Source organism: Nicotiana tabacum, chromosome 4 (assembly GCF_000715075.1).
Source record: "Nicotiana tabacum cultivar K326 chromosome 4, ASM71507v2, whole genome shotgun sequence".
NCBI lineage: Eukaryota > Viridiplantae > Streptophyta > Magnoliopsida > Solanales > Solanaceae > Nicotiana > Nicotiana tabacum.
This window is the reverse complement of record NC_134083.1, coordinates 75,255,118-75,272,418: the sequence shown is the minus strand read 5'-3', so window position 1 is coordinate 75,272,418 and position 17,301 is coordinate 75,255,118. Positions and strand designations below refer to the sequence as shown.

The following is a 17,301-nucleotide window of genomic DNA, read 5'->3' as shown; positions in this document are numbered from 1 at the left end:
TGTTGAGTGTGGATTGGGAGTGGATCACTAATCATAATAGTTAATGAATGAAAGCTTCATCCTTCTACCCAAAATTGTTTTTTACAACACAAACCTATCCAACAAATGATGTCTGGGCAGGGTAGAGTATATATAAACCTTATCCCTACCTTGTGAGGGTAGAGAGTTTGTTTCTGATAGACCCTCGGCTTAAAGAAAGATGAAAAGAAACAATACCACCAAGCAGAAATAATAGCATAATAATATAACCGAAGCGAAAGAAACAAGAATAAGGATAAGAATAAGAAATAGAAACAATGCAAGAGCATAAGAAAATACAAGAGCAATACTAATACTACTAGTATGGATAAAGAAAAATATTCAACTACCTACTAACCTTCTACCCTAATTCTTGACCTTCACAATCTCCTATCAATGATCATATTCTTGGTAATCTGAAGTTGTGCCATATCCTGCCTAGTCACCCTCCCAATACTTTGGAATACCTCTACCTCCCCTCATACCCACTAGAGCCAACCTCTCAGTTGTGTCCCTCCTCTTCACATATCCGAATCATCTTAGTCTCACTTCTCACGTCTTGTCCTCCTATGTGAATGAAACATTTTTTTTTTTACTTATTTTTATTTATTTATTCTAACTAATGAGAATATTCAATTGAAAATAGTTTGTTTTTTATTTTAAATTTAATTTCTGTCCACTACATTGTGAAAAGGTTTCTAGGCAACTAAGTTTCTAATTGCTAGTCTTTTCTGCTTGTGTGGCTTTGGGCCAAAAATAGAGGCGTTATTCTTATTCAACAGAGACGTTACTGGGATTCGTGAAGAAGAAAGAGGGGGAGATCATGAATCAAAGGGCAGGAGGAAGAGGGAGGCCGTCCGGAACCGATGGCTCTGATTTCTCCTACCGCATGGTCGTCGATTCCAGTATACTTCCCCCTTTTCCATTTCCCCAACTCTTTTTCTCCTTCTCTCTCTCTCTCTCTCTCTCTCTCTCTCTCTTTTAATTTTTCTTCTTAATTATTATTTTTAAAATTTTCTGGTAGGATACACGAAAGTTGCAAAGGCAAAGTCTCGTCTTGCCAAATTGATCTTCGCTCAGGTTTGTTAGATTGGATTTCTGTGATTATTGCATAAAGATCTCTGGTTTAATCAGAATTGGTTATTTCAAGGCAATTTTTCTGATGTTCAGACAGGGTTAAAATAAGCTGATAAGTTAGTTGCTCATTAAGATATTACTAATTCATCAGCAAGATTTCGATTTGAATTGCGCCAACGCGAATGTAGCATCTTTATGGAGTAGTTTATAAACTTGTATCATGTACTGCAGGCAGTCACTCAATTGATGATAACAGCTAATGTATTTATTTCATTATCAAAGAAGGAGTCTCCCAATAGAGTTTCTGTTTCTTCCCTTGCAATTGGCTTGGTGTCTGTTCTGGCAGGGGAACTAGGTTTGCTACTGGATCTCATTCGTGACCTAGTTTTTTTTTTTTATCTTTTCACCTTTTAATGAGACATTTTCTCTTGTTATATATAGGTCGAAAGAGAAGCAGATCCAACTTTTTGAAGTTTTATGTCTTTGGGTCATCCATGGCGATCCTGCTGTCAGTGGCATGTCTTGCTATGAGCAATCTCTCATTGGAGGTACGGTTATGTGTTAATTCATTTTGATGAGAAAATTGATGCTACTAGTTGTTGTTACTGAAAGAAAGTTATCTATGATGTTTTTGCTTTATGTTTTATTATGCTGAACAGGGACCTCTCCATTTTTTGGTATGATTGAGTTAATATCAAAATTGCTGCAACAAATGTAGTTGTTTTACTTATTTCAACCTTCCTGTTGCTTGCTAAATGCTAACACAAGAAATTTGGGACCTGAGCAACAAATGTCAAGTTTGTCTGTGATTTTATTCAGCAGTATGCACCATGTTTTCAAATCATGAGTTTTGTATCTGACTATGGAATTATCTTAGGCCCTACAAACTCAAATACTTATACCTTCTAATGATAAAATTTGATCACTTTTAAGTTCCGAAATTGCCTCTCTTTTCATCATCGACAGCTCATGACATTATACTGCAATTTGGATGTTGCTGACAATTTGGTTAGCTCGGCCTCATCCCAAAAGGTGGGGTGGGTGGGTGGGGGGTTATTAGAAGAGGGGGGGGGGAATTGTTTGTTTTGTTTTGTTCTTTTTTCGCTTTTGGATAATGGATTATTTAATTGAATCAGAGATAGAATTAAGGGAGTGCTGACATTTATCGAAAGGGCTGCAATTTACAAAAAGAGATTGCATATTCCCCTATAGCTCCTGAAATGAAGATAAGAACTCAAGAAAAGGTGTCTAAATTGTATACATCCTTCAGTTTTTTCTTCCAAAAGCTATTCAATACATATATAAGTACATTATATAAGTACATGAAATGCTTCCTCTATCTCTATGTACTCAAACATCTGATGTTTCTTTTTCTCCCGCTCACCCGTATTCTGCAGCACATACTATCTCTTTTTTTTTTTTGGTATGTGAGTTTGATAAATAGGTTTTCAAGACTAATGGTAGTGTAAAGACGCTTTCTTCTCCATTGTTACTCTGAAATCCAGGATAGGCTGTTGAACATATGTTTTGGGAAGTCTTTTCTGCTGAAAATTTAGCAAGTTAAGCACCAGACTGGTGTATGAAGACTTAATACATGTCACATGAAGTTGTGAAGCAAACAAATAATTAAGTAAAAAGGTACCCTCAATGTTTCTCGCTGCCGGTGTTTCTTCACGTTATCCCTAAATTGGCGTAGGCACACAATGCTAGATTTAGAAGGATTCATACTTAGCCTAGGTTGGGTTCACTGTATGTATGATGTTTTATGTTTCAATAGGTGCAGCTGTTGCTGCATGATAAGTTATCACGTGTAGCAGAATGCGCTTGCATCTGACTTTACGAGATACTACCAGCACTCTTTATCCCAAAAAAAAAATGAGATACTACCGGCACTGATGTTGCAACATTCTCTTGGCACTCGAATGCCCAATTTTGGCTGAAAGAGTTATATGGATATCAACACCCAATGAAGAATTAGAGAACCTAGATTTACTTGGATGGTGGCACTTGATTGTTGAATTCCTTAACTCAAGATTCTGAAGTTGTGGTTTCAAGGTGTATTTGAAGTGAAGTTTCTCTAAAATCTTCAACATCCACTCACAAATTTTCAACTTCCATAAACTCCTTTACCAAAAGAAACTGCGGTTTTCAACACAATTTCAACTCCCACCAACCTTTTTTCCAATTTGTATTTCAAAAAGGTTTTTTCTCATCTTCAAATGTTGCCCAAACGGCTCCTAGAATCTTAAGAAGCAGTACTTATATTTCTTATGTTTGCAAGAGATGTTTTTCTCCATTTACACTGTGGATGGTTTTTTATTTTTGAGAAAGACAATAGTATATAATTAATATAGCAGTTAGAAAGTGCAGGTAAATATATATCATAAGCATAGATAGAGCCCCAAAAAAAGACACTAGCCTATTCTTGTAGGGTATCCATGATTTCTTAGATGGATACTGCATCATTTTCATACACTTATTTACCTGCAGTCATAAATTATTAAATTTGACTTAATTTTGTGAATGGGGTTGAGTTTGTTTACAAAGCATCTTAAGTTCCTTTCCCTCCAAATAGTCTACCAAATGCTTGTGTTCCACCATTTATATTGACATTCTGTAATTACCCTTCCGATTGAGCTCCTCAAGGCTTCTGCTATTTATCCAGGCATGATCCAATGTAATCCTGGGATATTCAAAATATTTTCCAAAGTAGGCTGGTTCTGGAAAAGTGTAAGAACCTGTGGTTTATACTCCCTGATTGCTCACCACAAAGGTAACACCTGTTACATAAATTTAGGCCCCTTCTCTGTTGGTTGTCTTGACTTAGACATACCTCTCTAGCTACCAACCATGGGAAACAAGCAACTTTTTATGGGGATTTTTTCTTCCATATTCTTTTCCATGGCCTACATGAATTCTGTTGTGTGCTTCCAGCGAGTACCTTGTAGGATTTAACTGAGAACACTCCAGTTTTTCCTGCCTTAATTCAATTCTGTCTTCATTATTGAATAGCTGCTGAAAAGATTCTAAAGTTGCAAAAAATTCAGTCACTCTATCCAGTTCGCAATCGGTAAATTCCTTCTGAAGTATATCCTCCAGCTATGTCTCTGTCAGAGAAGCCAAGGAAGCTTCCTTGTATTGGGAAATTGCAAACAGTTCAGGGTACTGATCTTTCAGCCGGGTCGTAGCCGTTCCATTTATCTCCCCATGTACACCATGGATAATTTTATTGGAATAGTATGGTCTTTCTGGTAGTTTCTCGTCAGCTTGTAGTAAAAATAGATGAGTTAATAATGCTAGTCCTTCCTCCACAACCCTTTTCTGAGAGAAGGTAAAAAAGAGAGTATAACCCGAGTCACTAATCCACTGAGAGACCAAAATATCTCAACATCCACTTATCTTGGTTGTTTGTGACAATACTTGTCTGAAGGCAGGTAGCCTTTTATGGTTCCTTTTACTCTATTTATGCCCAAAGAGAAAAGGAAAAAGAAAAAAAAAAGGTTCCACTTGTCTCTTCCTCGTCCTTATCACTCTGTTGTTACCCCTCCTTACTAGCAACTGCACCACCTGGTATTTCCTCTGTATCCTTTGTTGAAGATCCCCTGCTCGTGTTCACCCGTCTCTTCATTCCCTCTGTATCCTTTGTTGAAAATCCCCTGTTCTGTGTTCACCAGTCTCTTCATTCCCTCGTTCACTCTATGGTTGCCTCTTTTTAGCATCAAAGTGACCACTTGATAGTTCTATCTCATTGTCCATGAGGTTGGAAAGTGGCTTTGATGGTATTCCAATTTTCAAATAGCTTTCTTAGGGGTTGATTGGTTAAGATGGAAGTAAAAGAATGGAATCAAGCAATAAGTACGATAACTTATTTGGAGTTCACAAAACACTATCTTTACAGAATCCATTTTTTCCTTCCTTCAGAACTTGTCAAGCCACTTGGAGTGTTCCTCTCTCATTTGCAAGAAATTAGTTGCTCCTTTTGATTTTTTGTCATTTTGCTTCTTTCTTTGATTTCTTGCTATTATTTGGGCTTGATTAGAAGTAATCTAATGATGTTATTTGTGTATTTGCTTCTTTCTTTGATTTCTTGCTATTATTTGGGCTTGATTAAAAGTAATCTAATGATGTTATTGTGTATTTGCTTCTTTCTGATTTCTTGCAATCATTTTGGCTTGATTGAACACAATCTAATGATGTTTTTCTGTAGGCTTTTCAAAATTTTACAAGTTTGGAGACTCTAAAGATTGCAGCTGTCCTACTAGGTAAGCCTCATATTGCAAAGCTGGTTCTCATCATATGCCGCATACGATTGGTGTATTAACCATGTCCTTTGTTCTGCAGGATTTGTGGTACAATTTTTTGCTATTGGTACAACCATATCTCTTATTAAAAATATGGCACCTCCTAAGAGGGCTTCTTGATTATTAGTGCAACTCTGGTGTTATTCCAAATGTCTGACTGACTAAAGAGGTTTCTTATATGCTTCTGATTCGATGGAGATGCTGCTGTAAGTTGCCTTTATCAATGCAATTTTTGTAAGCTTTTCTGAGTTAACAGAATCTCGAGCTTTTGACATGTTCAACCATAGATTTTTAGTGTATCAGTCCGGTTGTACCTAGCCTTTGTTTTTTTCTTTTCCTTCTCAGTGAATCTTAGACCTCTTTTTCTTTTTTGACCATTTGCTAATCTATGTTGCTAGTTACTTTTTTTAGGCCATCGTTGTTTGCTGAGGCCGAGTGTGAATATGCAAAAAGATATTAACGCATGATGCATAAATAGTTTAACCTTGTATTGCGGGAATTCACAATGCTAATTACAAATACTACAGGTTAACTTTCTGAAAAGATTGCTAGTCAGTAAATTTGTGCCTTATTCTGCCAGCAAGTAATTCAATATGAATCAAATATACGTTCTGTTTTCTTTTTTCCGATTTTCACCTTTGTTCAGATCATATAATACATGAGCGTAACTATAGTGTAGCATGCGATTTGATAGTACCCGCAATCTTATTAATGCAAACAAAGTCTGTTGGTGTAAATCGCTGATAGCCTGATGCCACTCTTTGTCTCGAAGGCCCCTCTGCTCTCGAAAACTACTACTTTATTGTACAGAGTTGGCTGTCCATGTGCCTAAAGTTTTAAACGCAAGTTAGAGATTGGCTCATGCATTAGATATGGCCTATTCCTTGGGGCAGATAACACCAAAAAAGGAAAAGTTTTTTCAGATTTTGCAAAATATCAAAAGTTCAGTAGCTTTTAATTTTTGTACAAACTGAAGCACTTTTCTTTATTGGTGTTTGGTTGAGAAATAGCTTTTGCTGAAAATAGAGAAAATACTTCCATTTTTGCAGCAAATGGCTACCCGTCCAAATTATAAAATAGAATAGTCATCAAATCTTAAGCTGGTCTTTGGTTAAAAATTTTGGAAACTTGTTTTGAAATTCTTTTGAATTATTTTTCTTCGAAACACTAAGAAGAAGAATTTAATAATGTTTGTGAAAACTGGAAAACTAAACCCCCAAACCTAACGTTATATACTCGCTTTAGTCGGACTTTTTTTTTCTTTTTTCATGCCTCTTGAGGTGCTTTTAGTCGGATTGGATGCGGTCCTAATCATTCTATTGCCACACTTGCCCTTCATATCATTTTTGACTGATCGATCTAGCTCACTGTTGCAAGTCTTCAACTAAGATTGATCGAGGAATTGTTGCTATTAATATATTTAAGATTATACTACTGTTGTTGCCCTGTGTATCATGCACAAAAATTACCTTTTCTATAAATGCATATGGAACAGACTTATATAAGAAAATTACCCAAAGCTGACGACCCTGCTACTTCAGGGATCAGCAAAGGAAGAACTAAGTACACTTTGAGAAAAACGAGAAATAACACTATATAGGAGTGTACGTGTAATTGACTTCTTGCTCTAGCCGTGAAAAGCGGCAAGGCTGTTGATCAAAGCCAAGGCATTGCTCGTCATATGTGCAACGTCCAGAATCCTTCCCCTTACTACTGTCTTAACTTTCCCGTTCATAACTTTTCCGGCAAACCCCTCGGTGCAGGTGTCCTCGTCAGTCAAAGCAGCACTTACCCACGTTTGAATATCACTCATTTTAAGGTCAAAATCTTTGCCCCTTAGCTGCTTCATTTCGCCCAAAGACTTTCTCAATTCAACGACAGCGTCGCTTAGTTCCTCCACACAGTCATGCATGGCACCGATCTCTCTCGGCGTCATGCCTTGGCCGTGTGCCAACTCCACCATCGTGACAGATGTAGACTGCGCTGTTTCGAGGCTGACGGTGAGGGATTCATGGGCTAGAAGTTGAGGGGAAACCCCAATAGCAGTTGCACGGCTTGATAATGAACTGAAACAGAGGTTTGGATATGTAGTTGATTTGCATGATGTTCTTATAAACTCCGTATTTGTATCTCCGGCTACTGGCCTTGCCGCTGAAACTGACTCTGTGAATGAAGAAGATGTGAAGACAACTAAAATAAGAAAAATAGTTTGGAAATGGCTACGGTTGTTACAAGTTCCTTCCATTTTTCTTTCCCTAAGCTTTTTGTTAATCTGTCTGTCTCTCAATAACTAAAGCTAGTTGAGTTATGATGAAAATGGGAATGCGGGGTTCTGAATTTATAGGAAAAACTCCCTAGTGGGGATGAGCTTTTACCGTGCGAATTAAATGTACAGAAAAACAAGAAGTTCTACTTTTCTTTAGATAGAGAGGGATAATTTGAACACAGCAGAGCTTTACAAATCTGTCACAGTCAAAGCAATGTCGATGACAAATACAAAAATATGCACACTTAATTTGGAAAAGGATAATCAATTGTAAATTACTCTATTTTCATTCTTTGGGGAAGAGTTAAAAGTGATTAAATCCGATTACATTTGCTCAAATTAGAATCATTACCCAAGGTAAATACCAGAATGTAGTCACTTGTTGAAAACTAGGAAAAAAGTTCAATATATATACACTCACATTTACCTGTTGTAGCATTTAACATGCTTTATTTTCAAATATCTTGTATTCTCCACATATTTTTCTTTAATGATTATGTTAAGACTGGTTCAGACGATCTTTAAGCATTTCCTAAATAATATGTTTAATCATGCTATGATTATTTTTTTTGACTAGGTTAAATTGCTGTTGCTCTGCTTTTTTCTTTCTTTAAACATTAGGTAATGTACATATGTCCCTATAGCAGGCTTTGAAGAGCATTCCTCGTAGGTCCATGAAGAAAAAAGCAAAAAGCAAAAAGCAAAAAACAAATTCCTCGTAGGTCCACTCCTTAATTTGCATGATGTTGTAGGCCTGGTCAGAAACGTTCAACTGAATAAGTAGAGCCATCCATCTAAAGACAATTTATATGCAGCCAATGCATACACGTTATAGGATAAACTTTGCCGACTGAATATGCATTTAGAGAACTAAAAGAAAAAAGAAAAGAAAAAAAGGATTCAAGAGGGGGATGGCAAAATTGTACTCCAATGGGGTTTAAACTTTAACAAAGATATTTTGTTGCAGGTGGGAAGGATCTGGATTCTGGAACAAGTTCCTATGCCCTATTGCTCTTACAACACAATATGTTTTTGAATGAGACGAGAAATATCTAAAGGTCTTTTCATTTTCTTTTATGTCGTTTAAATAAGTTGCTCAAAATATCTAAACTGCAAGTGGTGCTCATTACGAAATTAATCACGACTCCAACTTGGAGCTTCAACGCATGTGCATGGAGTCCCCATTTTGAACATTATTGATTACCAATAATGAAAAACATATGGCCCGTAAAGATAACAATGGTACTTTGCACTTAAGATAATTTACTTCTAATCTAAGATTTATAATGCTTGTACATTTATTCCTAGTAAAAAACAACCATGTGACTCTCAAAAGAGCGTGTTCCAAGTGTTACTATTTACAAACAATGAGAGAGGATTGAAGATTTTTCTAGTTCAATATTTTCGCTTGCTTTATTTATCTTTCAGATATTTCTTGTGTTGAATGTCTACAAAAATAATGCTATTAGAAATGCCGTTGTTGTAGTAAAATAAGAGACCAGAATTTTAAATGGGTTATTTATGTTACGCGTGCAAAAAAAATTCTCAAATTAAAAATTGATAAAAAAAAAATTACATATAGGGTGATACTTCTTTATGTTGGGATGAAAAAACTCTATAGGCTTGACTCAAAACGAATAATACAACACCATATATTAAGAGTATTTTCGGGTTGTTTTAACGTAACAAACTGATACCAGAGCTGATAGTTCAGCGGGACGAATGTGGAAATGACGGGGAGTATCTCTTATGTTGAGGTTTTATTTTTTAAGATGTAATATTCTTAAAATGAAGGTGAATGGGAAATGGAGGGAAAATGAAATTTTGAGTAAAATTTTAAGTTTCCCCTCTTAACAATGAGACATTGTCCCATATTGGAAGTGGAAGACATTTTTGGTGGGTATATATATAATTGCTCTTCTTGTAGCTCTTAAAGAGTTAAGAAGAAAGCAAGCCTCGCGCCGTCGTCGTCGTCGCTCGCTCGGCTCGGCTTCGGCTTCGGCTACGGCTACGGCTTCGGCTTCGGCTTCGGCTTCGGATAATTTGGCAGCCGGATAATGGTCTTCCCACCATGAAGTGCTTGCTCCACAAACATGAAGTGCTTGCTCCACAAACATGTAATGCTTGCTCCACCATGAAGGGTGGACGTTTGGTCTTGCACTCCTTCTTGGCTGCTATATATATGAGCAGCAAATGTTGAAGAAAGATACTCAACTCAACATACAATTCGCTCAACAAATTGGCTATACATTGCACTCCTTCCTCTCAGAACTTCTATACGTTTTTCTGAGTATATACTCCTTCGTTCTGCATTGTTTTTTAACTTCAAACAAAGCAACTGTAAGTGTGATTTGCTACCGAACTTTGTGTTCGCCGAAACACTGGGGTTTGAAGTACCGCTACACCAGTGTGTTATTCGTTCTATCCTGGGAGGAAATAATCCATTACCTTGGGTACTAGGAGGGGATTAAATTCCTTAAGGAAACACTGTGAATTCAGTGGGCTCGAATTTATTATTATTGTTTCATTACGTTAACTTATATTTTGCAGAATTAATATTTACAAATACAGGAATATTGACCGGGAATAACAGTCTTAAGGAATTTAATATTTATTTCTGTACTTGTGTTATTCTTATTATTCTGCAAACTAAAACCTTTGTGGTTTGTGTACTCCCGTTTTGGAGAGTTAAGCCTTCGTGGCGTTTTGTTGGATATTAAAATCTACGTGATTTTTACTCCAGTTTGAAAACGTGTATTAAACGTTTGTTTGTGTCATTCTTTTACATAAAAGATGATGACTGAAAACGAAAACCAAGCTGTTCCGATGGCGACTGCCAACGCAACGACAAGCCGAACACCGGCGTTGGCACCGGCAGAAAAACCCGGAAAATTTTCCGGGAGTGATTTCAAACGCTGGCAGCAGAAGATGTTCTTCTACTTAACTACGTTATGTCTACAGAAGTTCATCAAGGAAGATGTTCCTGATCTGCCGGATAAAACTCCAGATAATGAACGCTTTCTCGTGATTGAAGCGTGGAAGCATTCTGATTTTTTATGCAAGAATTATATTCTTAGCGGACTGGATGATAATCTGTATAATGTATACAGTAGCATGGATACATCCAAAGAATTGTGGAATGCGCTTGAAAAGAAATATAAGACTGAAGATGCCGGGATGAAGAAATTCGTTGCCGCAAAATTTCTGGACTACAAAATGATAGATAGCAAGTCTGTTATTACTCAAGTCCAGGAATTGCAAGTGATTATTCATGATCTACTTGCTGAAGGTCTTGTAATCAACGAAGCATTCCAAGTAGCAGCAATGATTGAGAAGTTGCCTCCGTTATGGAAGGACTTCAAAAATTATTTGAAACACAAACGAAAGGAAATGTCCCTTGAAGATCTCATTGTTCGGTTGAGAATTGAAGAGGACAATAAAGCTGCTGAAAGGAGAGGCCGTGGAAATTCAACAATAATGGGAGCAAATATTGTTGAAGCTAACAAAAAAGAGGAAGAAGGCTTCTGGTCCGAAATACAACCCAAGCAAGAAGCGGTTCAGTGGAAACTGCTACAACTGTGGGAAAACCGGACACAAATCTACGGAGTGTCGTGCTCCGAAGAAAGACAAGAAAAGGGGTCAAGCAAACATGGTAGTAAACCGTGATGATGTTGATAACTTGTGTGCCATGCTCTCTGAATGTAACTTGGTGGGAAATCCTAAACTGTGGTGGTTTGATTCAGGAGCCACTCGCCATGTTTGTGCAGTTAGAGAGGCTTTTGCTACCTATGCTCTTGCTGAACCCGGAGAGACAGTTTATATGGGAAATGCTTCAACAGCAAAAGTTGAAGGATATGGGAAGGTATTTCTAAAAATGACTTCTGGCAAGGTCATGACTTTGAACAATGTCCTTCATGTTCCCGAAATGAGAAAGAATTTAGTCTCTACTGGACTTCTTGTTAAGCACGGTTTTAAGTATATTTTTGTATCCAACAAGGTTGTAATTAGTAAGAATGAAATATTTGTGGGAAAAGGTTACCTCACCGAGGGCCTTTTCAAGCTAAATGTAATGGTTGTTGAAAATAATAATAATATTTCAGCTTCTTCTTACTTACTTGAGTCAAATGATTTATGGCATGTACGTTTGGGTCATGTCAATTATAAAACCTTGCGGAAAATGATTAACTTGGAAGTACTGCCCAAGTTTGAATGCGAAAAATCAAAATGTCAAATATGTGTGGAATGTAAGTATGTTAAACATCCTTATAAGTCAGTTGAAAGGAATTCAAATCCTTTAGACTTAATTCACACAGATATTTGTGACATGAAGTCAATACCATCTCGCGGTGGAAAGAAGTATTTCATAACTTTTATTGACGATGGTACTCGATATTGCTATGTTTACTTACTGAATAGTAAAGATGAAGCAATAGACGCATTCAGGCAATACAAAAATGAAGTTGAAACGCAACTTAACAAGAAAGTAAAAATGATAAGAAGTGATAGGGGTGGTGAATATGAATCTCCTTTTGAAGAAATATGTTTAGAATATGGAATTATTCATCAAACAACAGCCCCTTACACGCCCCAATCTAATGGGATTGCGGAAAGAAAGAATCGCACATTAAAGGAGATGATGAATGCGTTGTTGATAAGTTCTGGTTTGCCACAGAACTTGTGGGGGAAGCCATTCTTACGGCTAATCGAATATTAAATCGAGTGCCCCATAGCAAAACACAATCCATTCCTTATGAACAATGGAAAGGAAGGAAGCCCAACTTGAATTATTTTAAAGTGTGGGGGTGTTTGGCAAAAGTGCAAGTTCCTAAACCCAAAAGGGTAAAGATAGGACCGAAAACCGTTGATTGTGTTTTCATAGGATATGCGACAAATAGTAAAGCATATCGATTTCTGGTTCATAAATCAGAAAATCCCGACATTCATAATAATACGGTTATAGAATCAGATAATGCTGAGTTTTTTGAAAATATATATCCGTATAAAAAGGAATGTGAGTCGTTTGGTGAAGGATCTAAACGACCTCGGGAAGAAACAAAAGAAAGTACATGTAATCAGGAGAATCCAAGACGTAGTAAACGTCAAAGAACGTCTACTTCATTTGGACCAGATTTTGTGACTTTCTTATTGGAGAATGAGCCTCAAACATTTAAAGAAGCTATGACTTCTTCGGAATCATTGTTTTGGAAAGAGGCAGTCAATAGTGAAATAGAATCCATATTGAACAACCATACATGGGAATTGGTTGATCTTCCTCCTGGAAATAAACCTTTGGGTTCTAAATGGATTTTTAAGAGAAAAATCAAAGATGATGGCACTATTGATAAATTCAAGGCAAGGCTCGTAGTCAAAGGGTATAGACAACGAGAAGGTCTAGACTACTTTGATACATACTCTCTAGTTACAAGAATTACGTCCATACGGATGTTAGTAGCATTAGCTGCAGTGTATGGTCTTGAAATTCATCAAATGGATGTTAAGACGGCCTTCTTAAATGGAGAGTTGGAGGAAGAAATTTACATGGAACAACCTGAAGGGTTTGTGGTTCCAGGTAAAGAAAAGAAGGTATGTAGACTTGTTAAGTCTCTTTACGGACTAAAACAAGCACCCAAACAATGGCATGCGAAATTTGACCAAACAATGTTGTCAAATGGTTTTAAGATAAATGAATGTGATAAATGCGTGTACATTAAAAATGTTCCAAATCACATAGTCATTGTTTGCCTATATGTGGATGATATGTTGATAATGAGTAATGACATTGCCAACATAAATGCTACTAAGCGTATGCTCAATAGCAAGTTTGATATGAAAGACTTGGGAGTTGCTGATTTAATTCTGGGAATTAAGATCAATAAGACTCCTCAAGGTCTGGCATTGTCACAATCTCATTATATTAAGACAGTACTTGAAAAATTCAAGCACTTGGGCTTTAAAGTTGCAAAGACTCCAATTGACGTGAATCTTGCATTAGCAAAGAACAAAGGCCAAAGCATATCACAATTGGATTATGCTCGTGTATTGGGATGCTTAATGTATATCATGAATTGTACACGACCAGACATAGCTTGTGCTATAAGTAAACTGAGTCGATATACGAGCAATCCAGGCCAATCTCATTGGATGGCAATGAAACGAGTTTTGGGATATTTAGAACATACCCAGAACTTTGAATTGCACTACAGTAATTTCCCTGCGGTGATTGAGGGATACTGTGATGCAAATTGGATCACCGGTTCAACTGATTCTAAGTCCACGAGTGGATATGTATTCACTATTGGTGGAGGAGCGGTATCTTGGAAGTCGTCCAAACAAACATGTATTGCCCGCTCTACAATGGAGGCTGAATTCATAGCCTTAGATAAAGTCGGTGAAGAAGCTGAATGGCTCCGGAATTTCTTGGAAGACATTCCATTTTGGCCCAAACCGTTGGCACCAATATGCATACATTGTGATAGTCAAACGGCAATTGGAAGGGCTGGGAGCGTCATGTATAACGGTAAATCTCGTCATATACGACGAAGACATAAAACCGTTAGGCAATTACTCTCTAGAGGAATTATCACAATTGACTATGTAAAGTCAAGTGATAATGTGTCGGATCCACTTATAAAAGGCCTAACTAGAGAGGTAGTTGAGAAATCATCAAGGGGAATGGGGCTATGGCCGAGAACAAGTCATTGTGGCGGTAACTCTACCTAGAAGACTGGAGATCCCAAGATCTAGGTTCAAAGAGATCAAACAAAGTCATTAATGACGGTTCAACATTGTCAAATAAAATTTTAGTCCATTCTCGTGATGAGACAATGTTCAGTACCAAGGATAAAGCATTAAGGCTTTTTAATGATTTCTAAATTTGATACGGGGTATATCAAATAGTGTATCTACAGGATGACACGTTTAGGAATCACCTATTTAAGTGTGAAGTGTGAGCCGCTTCAAGGAGAACTTTGTAAGGCCAGTTCTCTACGCACTTATGAAACCAGGCGGTGTTCATGGCTGAAACGAACACAACAATGAGAACCAAAGACGGTTAAGGGTTGATTGTGTGACTTATGGTTGTCTAGGTATACACCAAAGATCGACGGTTCAAAGATATCAAATCTACCGATTGACCGAGTATATCCGACATAAGTTTACTACGGAAAGTTCAAAGAGAAACCTACTTATCCAGATGCAATTAATCCTTGCTTGTAAATCACACAGTTTTTTTCATGCATACTTCCGTGATATAGCCATTCCCCATTCATGTGGGGGATTGTTGAGGTTTTATTTTTTAAGATGTAATATTCTTAAAATGAGGGTGAATGGGAAATGGAGGAAAAATGAAATTTTGAGTAAAATTTTAAGTTTCCCCCTCTTAACAATGAGACATTGTCCCATATTGGAAGTGGAAGACATTTTTGGTGGGTATATATATATTTGCTCTTCTTGTAGCTCTTAAAGAGTTAAGAAGAAAGCAAGCCTCGCGCCGTCGTCGTCGTCGCTCGGCTCGGCTTCGGCTACGGCTTCGGCTTCGGCTTCGGATTCGGATTCGGATTCGGATTCGGATTTGGATTTGGTCAAATGATCGATTGATTGATTAATTTTTTGGACCAAATTTATTTGTTAATAATAAATATTAACGTAAGATTATCCGTATTTGTAAACGGATATTTTCCAATCCGTGTATTGATAATTTGGCAGCCGGATAATGGTCTTCCCACCATGAAGTGCTTGCTCCACAAACATGAAGTGCTTGCTCCACAAACATGTAATGCTTGCTCCACCATGAAGGGTGGACGTTTGGTCTTGCACTCCTTGTTGGCTGCTATATATATGAGCAGCAAATGTTGAAGAAAGATACTCAACTCAACATACAATTCGCTCAACAAATTGGCTATACATTGCACTCCTTCCTCTCAGAACTTCCATACGTTTTTCTGAGTATATACTCCTTCGTTCTGCATTGTTTTTTAACTTCAAACAAAGCAACTGTAAGTGTGATTTGCTACCGAACTTTGTGTTCGCCGAAACACTGGGGTTTGAAGTACCGCTATACCAGTGTGATTCGTTCTATCCTGGGAGGAAATAATCCATTACCTTGGGTACTAGGAGGGGATTAAATTCCTTAAGGAAACACTGTGAATTCAGTGGGCTCGAATTTCTTATTATTGTTTCATTACGTTAACTTATATTTTGCAGAATTAATATTTACAAATACAGGAATATTGACCGGGAATAACATCTTATACTGCGGCTGCGAAGAGCTAAGAAACAAGCCAACAAAGTTATATGATGGAACGAGTCAATTTATTACCTTTGCCCGTCTACAAGTATCCTACCTGTAGTGGGGAGATTCAAACACAAGATGAAGCCTATGAGCTTTGGTGGTCTAAATACTTGGATTAGATGGGTGACATGCGGTGAATTTCTAGATAAATTCACAAGTCTTGATGATGGTGGTACTTAATTCGAGGGAGAAATTATTACTTGTGCATATGAAGTTTCACATTAGAACATATAAAATATTGATACTCTTAACGGTGCGAGGTTTATTGGGAAATATTGTGCGAGTTATATATGCCCGAACCTATAGTTTAGTAACACGCTATGTTAAGAGTGTCTTTAGGATTATTAATATAAAGTTTACTATATCAAAGTAAAAAGAGTGAACTACAGGCTGAAATCTATCTATTGCAGTTGCAGGCGACAAAATTTTTACCGCGCTAGTAAATATATGCCTCATTCTTTTAATTAAACGAATAAATATAAGCAACTAACAAACTAAATGTAAGACTCCGTTGAGCTTGTTAAGTGTGTCCCCTTTTCAAGGAAAGAAGAAAGATTCGAGTTACGTTACCAACGAATTTGTTGCCTGAAATATTCACTAGCTATTGCACCCCTGAATTGTTAGGGGAATGCTAATATGATAAAGAGTGGGAAAATTGTAGAATTGCGTAGAGGTGTTCATAACACGCAGCCGGAAGACAATAATAAAATCCTAGGTAGAACTTTTCATGTTTAAAATTTATTTACATGTCAAAGATCGGATCTAAGACGCACCTGGTATAAAGAGTCTCGTTTTAAATTTCTTCGATAGTGTGAAGACTCTATGCGTATCCACACCGAGACTGATCCTTGCTATCAACTCTTTGATCAATGAAATCCCGCGAATAAATTGAATGAAAATATTGTGTTGAAATTTTTCTCAAAAATCTCAACTCAAAGGTAGAAGAACAAGAAATAATTTTCTTGTACTAGTATTTTCTATCTTGGCTTTGTATTGCACTATTACTTTCTCAAAGTAATTTTCTTCTCAAGAATAACTCTCCTGATTTTTTTACGTAACTTTACAATATGTATAAGATCTATATGTGCCTTATTCTTAATTAGGACACACACACACACACACACACACATATATATATATATATATATATATATATATATATATATATATATATATATATATACACACACACACACACACACACACATTGAAAAATACAAATCACATGCCTTATGGTAAATATTTAAAAAAATATGTAACTCATTTATGGAATTCAGTTCTAAATTGAATTCTACAACTTAGTCAACATTTTAAAATAAAGATATGTAACTCATTTATGGAATTCAATT

The 17,301-nt window shown here is 36.8% G+C and overlaps 2 protein-coding genes across 2 annotated transcripts; one reads left to right on the top strand and one right to left on the bottom strand.

Annotated features, from left to right (window-relative positions):
- Nucleotides 1-736: 736 nt before the first annotated feature.
- On the top strand, nt 737-5,804 carry LOC107832263 (uncharacterized). The gene is made up of 6 exons (XM_075252032.1): nt 737-923; nt 1,043-1,098; nt 1,327-1,450; nt 1,537-1,643; nt 5,303-5,357; nt 5,437-5,804. Exons 1-6 carry the CDS (start codon nt 842-844, stop codon nt 5,514-5,516), a joined length of 504 nt encoding a protein of 167 aa, XP_075108133.1. The 5' UTR covers nt 737-841; the 3' UTR covers nt 5,517-5,804.
- Nucleotides 5,805-6,852: 1,048 nt separating this feature from the next.
- Nucleotides 6,853-7,681, bottom strand: LOC107829059 (21 kDa protein-like). The gene is given in 1 exon segment (NM_001326215.1): nt 6,853-7,681. A coding segment is annotated over 1 exon segment (618 nt). The 5' UTR covers nt 7,642-7,681; the 3' UTR covers nt 6,853-7,023.
- Nucleotides 7,682-17,301: the final 9,620 nt, after the last annotated feature.